Raw genomic sequence first — 6,256 nt, 5'->3', positions numbered from 1 at the left:
GGCAGCCCTGCCGGCAGGTTTGGGCAGACAGAGGCAGGTTCCCACACGGTGGTTCAGTGGGGGACTTGCACAGAGCTGATGGCCATTGGCTCAGCTCTTCTCTTTGCTTGTGGAGGGTCTGCTGTGGGAGCAGTCGGAGCTTCAGCCTTCATCCCGATGCCGCAGGCTGGGAGGAGAGTCCCTCTAAGTGGTAAAGGCTCCTGGATGCGTCCTGTTGCACAAAGCAGCCTTCCAGTAAGGAAAGCTGGGCAGGAGCCCTGGGAGGGCATTAGGAGGGATGGATGCCGTGGTAGCTGGTGCCCTCATTCAGCCTGTGCTTGCAGGTACGTGAACACCCTCCTGAAGCTCATCCCCCCCGTGCTGGGGCTCCAAGAGCAGCTGCGCCAGGCGGTCCAGAGTGGGGACATGGAGACGTCACACGGGATCTGCCGGATCGCCGTGGCCTTGGGGGAGAACCACTCCCGGTGAGTGCTGGGGATGGTCCCCAGGAGATGGAATGAGCTTGGAGCAGCCCACTGTTCCCCAGATGCTGCTTTGTCCAGGTTCTGTCCTGCACCCGGTGATGTGTGTCAGGGCAGAGGAGCCAGGCTCGCAGTGGTGGTGCCACCCTGACCATGCTCTCTGCTCCCCAGGGCCCTCCTGGACCAGGTGGAGCACTGGCAGAGCTTCCTGGCCCTGGTCAACATGATCATGTTCTGCACCGGCATCCCCGGGCACTACCCCGTCAATGAAACCACCAGCTCCTTGACGCTCACCTTCTGGTACACGCTGCAGGTCAGTGGCCATCGTGGGGCAGCCTGCCTAGATCCTGCGCTCCAGGCAGGGCCGGGGCCCCAGTGCACGGGGACTGGGGTCTGGCCTCGCCACATTTGGTCCCCAGGGATTTTCTGCTTGTTGCCCTGCACTCGCAGCCACTGCAGGGCATGTAACTCAGAAAATGCTGGCCCCATGGCTTGCTTTTCCACCTCCAGTATTCCTTGGATGTCTGAGCCAGCCTTTAAGGGCCTCATTAACATAACTAATTAAAACTTCCTGCTAATTTTTTTTCCAGCAGCAGACCTGCTTGTTTAGCTCCTTGCTGTGCGGCTGCAGGCAGGGAGGAGAGTGCGTGTCGGCTTACTGCGGGCTAGACCCTGCTGCTGGGCTGGCGGTCGTTGTCTCTCGGAGGAGGAAAGAGAGGGCTGCTAGTGGCTGCCCAGTGTGGGGTCCGTCTCCCAGGGCTAGTGTTCCTGTGCCAACAGAGCAGCCCTGCCACGTCGTGCTCTATTTTTAGCCCGCGTTCATCCCCCCAGCTCCATTCCTCCGCAATCTGATGCGGCGTGGCTGCGTGTGGGCAGAGACGGTGGCGATGTCGGCGCCGTGCTGGCAGCTCCTCTGCCGCGTGGGGCCGGGGCGAGGCTCCCATCTCTTCTCGCTGCTTCTCAGGATGAGTCTGAGGATACGGGTGCAGGCAGGAGAGCCCTGTGCTCCCCAGGCACCTGTCCCAGCCTGCCTCGCGGGGATCTGAGGCATGTGTGCTCCTGACGCAGGCGTGCTCCCAAGGCTAGGACATGGCAGGGCAGTGCCGCCCCGCTGTAACCGTGCTCTCCTCAAATGCCCAAGGGTCCACCCAGCTGCTGGGGATTCTGCCATCTTGTCTCCCTGCTACTGCTGCAGAAGGGCTCAGCATCAGGTGGACCTTGGGGAGCTGGAAGTGCAACCTCCAAAGGTGTGATAGGTCCCACCAGCCTTGGGAGATGCCCCTCACCCCCCATGCAGTGGGCATGCCGGCTTCGTTTTCTTTCCCCTGCAACACCTGATGTATTCCTCCTCCTGCCGCCAGGACGACATCCTCTCCTTCGAGCCGGACAAGCAGGCCGTGTACCAGCAGGTCTACAGGCCTGTCTACTTCCAGCTGGTGGATGTACTGCTGCACAAAGCCCAGTTCCCCTCCGACGAGGAGTATGGCTTCTGGTCTTCGGATGAGAAGGAGCAGTTTCGGATATACAGGTACAGCTGGGAGTTTTGCGTTTGCTCATCAGGCAGGCGAGGACACAGGCAGCATCCTGCCTCCCTGGAGCCTGTGCACCGTGGGGAGACCCAAGAAGGGACATGGAGGAGATTCTTTCCACCAAGAGCTGTTTTGGCTGTGGTGGTGATGTGGAAACGAGCTGGTGTTTTGGCATGGCACCAGCTGCCCCTCCTAGGAAGCCCTCCACATGGGGCTGGGGCAGTATACTTGTGCAGGCAGCGGGAGCGGAAGTAACATGTCCACGCATGGAGCGCTCTGCAGGGGTTGGGGACAGCGTTTGGAGACCCTCCATGTTCTCTGCAGGGTGGACATCTCCGACACACTGATGTATGTGTATGAGATGCTGGGTGCTGAGCTCCTGAGCAGCCTCTATGACAAACTGGGACGTCTCCTGACCAACACGGAGCAGCCGTCCACGTGGCAGGTGAGTGAGGACACCCAGGCATCATGCTGATGGCTACCAGCCCCTCAGGGACCTATCCTCACCACAGGGTGTTGAGAGCAAAGGGATGTGATAGAGGCAAGGAGCATGACCACCTTGCCAGCACATGGGTGGGCTCTGTAGGGTCTGCCAGGAGGAGCAACAGGTCTTCTGCCTCCCTGTCCTTAGCGCTGCCCAGGGACCAGCCTCTTCAGCCGCTGTTGGGAGTTCTGAGCTAGTGCCTGGGGCTGGGATGGGCGTCGGGGGTCAGTGCGTGGCGCTGACAGTGCCTCTCCCACCCCGGCAGCACACAGAGGCCTTGCTCTATGGCTTCCAGTCCATTGCCGAGACCATCGACGTGAACTACTCTGATGTGGTGCCGGGGCTGATCGGCCTCATTCCCCGGATCAGCATCAGCAACGTGCAGCTCGCTGACACCGTCATGTTCACTATTGGTGAGGCCTTTGCTTGTGTGTAGGCTGGGCTGGGGAGGGGAAGTCCCTCTGAGGGTGCCCAGCAATAACAGCAGTGAAAAGCAAAGCTGAGCATGCCGGGACACAGGGAGCAAGAGCCTGTGCCACAATCCTGCGGTCTGATCCCGTCTGTGTGCGCAGGGGCCCTGTCGGAGTGGCTGGCTGATCACCCTGTCATGATTAACAACGTGCTGCCGCTGGTGCTCCAAGCCTTGGGCAACCCTGAGCTCTCCATCTCTAGCGTCTCCACCCTGAAGAAGATCTGCCGGGAGTGCAAGTACGACCTGCCACCCTATGCAGCCAACATCGTTGCCGTGTCGCAGGTAGGAGCTGGATGCAGGTGGACGCATGGCGGTGAGCCAGGATGTGCTCTGTGCAGACCCTTTCCTCCACATGGATCAGGGCAGGGGGACGCAAAGCAGCAGCTCAGGGCATCTTGCATGGTGTGGGGGGCTTGTTGTCCATCCCGTTCCTAGGCCAGTAGACCCAGGAGGCAGGCCCTGTGTCCTCCTGTGAGGGCAGAAATGGTAGGCAGTGGCAGACACGACTGCCATGTGATCCACTGGGGTTGCACTTGGGCATCCATCCTTTCCCATGGGATTTATTTGCCTTGTTGGGAGCAGCATCCTGCCAGCTCTGCCCCCACCAGGCAGCTGGTGCTGATGCTGAGCGTCTTGGGGGCATCCTGGTGTTCAAACCTCTCCATGGAGGTTGAGCTGGTCCCTGCAGTGCTGGGGCAGGCTGTCCTGTGGTCCTTCTTGGCTCTCAAGATTTGGGGCAGACAGGACTTGGAGTCCTGAGGCTAGGAGGAGGAGGACTGGGGTGTTCATGGGAGCAGAGAGGGGCTGATGGTGGGCATGAGCCTCTGCTCTTGGAGCCTGGGGGACACCATTGCTAGGGTAAGGAAGCTCTGGCTGAGGTTGGCTTCTCGAACCATCCTACTGCAGAGCCCGTCCGAGCCAGAGGCTCCCCTCGCTGGGTGGCTGAGGGAGCTGGCTGGGGAAAGAGCTTACCAGGGGACAAGGACTTTGTACCCTGCTTGTGACGGGTTGTGGGGAGGCTGTGTGGGGCCGCATGCTGCTTGTCTGTGCCTCCACTGTTGTTGTTTGTCTTGACCTCTTGCTTCAGTCCTGCCTCCTGGAAGGGAAGGGGCTTTCTGCAGCACTCACCCTCCGCTTTACTCACCCTCCTCTTTCTCTCTCCCCTTCCTTTGGCAGGAGGTGTTGATGAAGCAGATTCACAAGGTAAGAGGGGCTGGCTCACGCCTCTAGCTGGTTCTCCTTTTCCCCCATGCCCTTTAGTCGTGCTCAGCTGAAGACACGAGGGATGCCATCACGAGTTGGGCTGTCCCTGGAGGAGAGCTCAGCGCTGCAACCATCGTGTGCGGGTCCAGGAGTACCTGCTGCCTGCCTCACTCCACTGCCAGGCTCCCACTGCACGTGGGCTGGGGTCGTGCTGGGTGGGGTTTGTCCCCATAGAGAGGGAAGTTCCCAGTGACACTTAAGTCTAGCAGTTCCCAGTCCTCCAAGCCCAAGGATGCCAAGGCTGCAGGCATGTCTTCAAGAGGAAAAAGGAAGGAGATAAGTGTGGGGAGAGAGCCCAGAGCCCAGGCTGTGCCCGTGACCAGAACGGGGTGGGACGCTTGACCCTGCAGGGGCTGAGACAGGTCTGCACAAAGAATAGTGTGCTGCAGTAGGGTGAGTGGTGCCAGCACGGACATCTCTGGGCACCAGCTGGTCTGTCTTTGGTGGGTTGCTGGGAAGAGAAATGGTGGGTGCTGGTGGCAGAGTGCCTGTTCCCTGGATTCTGCCGTGCTGGTAGGGAGCTGCCCCCTCTCCTGCAGTGAGATGGCACGGAGTGTCCCAGATATAGAGCAGCTGAGGAGCTGCAGCACACCAGGGTCCTGGCTTTGCTGGCTGGGCCTCTGGCAGCTGTCTTAGCTAGCTTGTGTGTGGTGGGACTGCAGGCTGGGCAGTGACCTGCCCTGTTGTGTCTCCTCTCTGTCCCAGACGAGCCAGTGCATGTGGCTGATGCAGGCTCTTGGTTTCCTGCTTTCTGCACTGCAAGTGGAGGAGATCCTAAAGAACCTGCACTCCCTGATTACCCCCTACATCCAGCAGCTGGAAAAGCTGGCTGACGAAACGGTGAGTGTCTTTGTGCTACCTCCACCCAGAAGTGGCTTCTCCCACTGGCTGTAGCCCTGGAGATGGTGTGTTGAAACAGCACTCTTGAAAGCGGGCTCAAGAGAGCGCAGTGCTGGGAATCGCTCTCTGGCACTTTGCCTCTACAGTCCTGGCTCCTCAGCATTCCAAAGATACAACTGTGGTTGAGCAGTGTGGTCACTGTCACACTTTGGCTTTATTTTCCCTGGCAGCCCAATCCCTCCAACAAGCTGGCCATCATCCACATCCTAGGCCTGCTCTCCAACCTCTTCACCACCCTAGACATCAGCCACCACGATGATGACCACGAAAGCACCGAGGTCAAGAAACTGCCAGTGCAGCAAGGACCCAACCCAGTGAGTGGAGTGGTAGCTTGATGCTCTTTGCCACAGCCTGGCCAAAGCCCTGCTATTCACTGCTGGTGCCAGGAGAGGGAGATTAATGGGGAACGCAGTGTGTACCAGGAAGAGGGTAGTGCTGGTGCATTCCATCTAAAACAAGTCCTTCAGCTCATCCCACTGCTCCTGAGATGGGCAGAGGTGACCTGTAAGGTCCCTCTTGGCTGGACACTGCTCTGGAGGACAGCCTGGGTGCTGCCTGCCAGCTATGAGCTGTGCCAGGCTGCTTCAACAGGGAAAAACGCTGCTCAGCTTCAGAGGGGAAGGAGGCAGTGGTACCTGTGAAGGTTTGAGTCCAGGCCATGCTTAGTCTTGAATCTCCCCTCCCCAGTGTTGTGGGGTCAATTGTCTTCAGTGCTTCTTGTTCCTTACAGGTGGTGGTGGTTCTGCAGCAAGTCTTCCAGCTCATACAGAAGGTCCTCAGCAAGTGGCTGAATGATGCCCAGGTGGTAGAGGTAACCAGGCTCCTCCTGAGTGCTGCCTGCAGCTCTGCCTGTCCTTGCTGACCTGAACTGGGGACAGCAATGACAGACTCGGGGTGATGGCCTGTAAGAGGGGTGTCTTGCTGGGTTGTTGGAGCAGCGCTGCTTGCCGTCACCAGCAGCGTCTGGCTGTTCGTGTCTGTCTTGTGCCTCTATCAGCTCTGCTCCTCTCCAGTTTACAGAGGCCTTGCCATCACCAGGGAGATGGGAGATGGGGGTCTACCAAACCTGTGTTCCCTAAGGCGAGAGCTCTGCTCTGACCTGGACCTGTGTCATCTGGTGTTTCTCCAGTTTGCTCAGTCCAGTAGT

General features: G+C 59.2%; 1 protein-coding gene across 1 annotated transcript in view; it reads left to right on the top strand.

Annotated features, from left to right (window-relative positions):
• The window catches only part of LOC104619584 (importin-13), a gene marked incomplete at its 3' end in the record, with an annotated part of 14,908 nt that overhangs the window by 6,084 nt on the left and 2,568 nt on the right, over positions 1 to 6,256 (top strand). The window contains exons 2-11 of the mRNA XM_010285505.1: positions 324 to 464; positions 633 to 774; positions 1,823 to 1,989; positions 2,315 to 2,435; positions 2,740 to 2,887; positions 3,047 to 3,228; positions 4,123 to 4,149; positions 4,915 to 5,049; positions 5,280 to 5,423; positions 5,840 to 5,920. Coding sequence (XP_010283807.1) covers positions 324 to 464; positions 633 to 774; positions 1,823 to 1,989; positions 2,315 to 2,435; positions 2,740 to 2,887; positions 3,047 to 3,228; positions 4,123 to 4,149; positions 4,915 to 5,049; positions 5,280 to 5,423; positions 5,840 to 5,920 — 1,288 coding nt within the window. The remainder of the gene's footprint in view (positions 1 to 323; positions 465 to 632; positions 775 to 1,822; positions 1,990 to 2,314; positions 2,436 to 2,739; positions 2,888 to 3,046; positions 3,229 to 4,122; positions 4,150 to 4,914; positions 5,050 to 5,279; positions 5,424 to 5,839; positions 5,921 to 6,256) is intronic.

The sequence above is a fragment of the Phaethon lepturus genome, unplaced genomic scaffold (genome assembly GCF_000687285.1).
Source record: "Phaethon lepturus isolate BGI_N335 unplaced genomic scaffold, ASM68728v1 scaffold23794, whole genome shotgun sequence".
Classification (NCBI taxonomy): domain Eukaryota; kingdom Metazoa; phylum Chordata; class Aves; order Phaethontiformes; family Phaethontidae; genus Phaethon; species Phaethon lepturus.
This window is presented reverse-complemented; position numbering and strand designations above follow the sequence as displayed.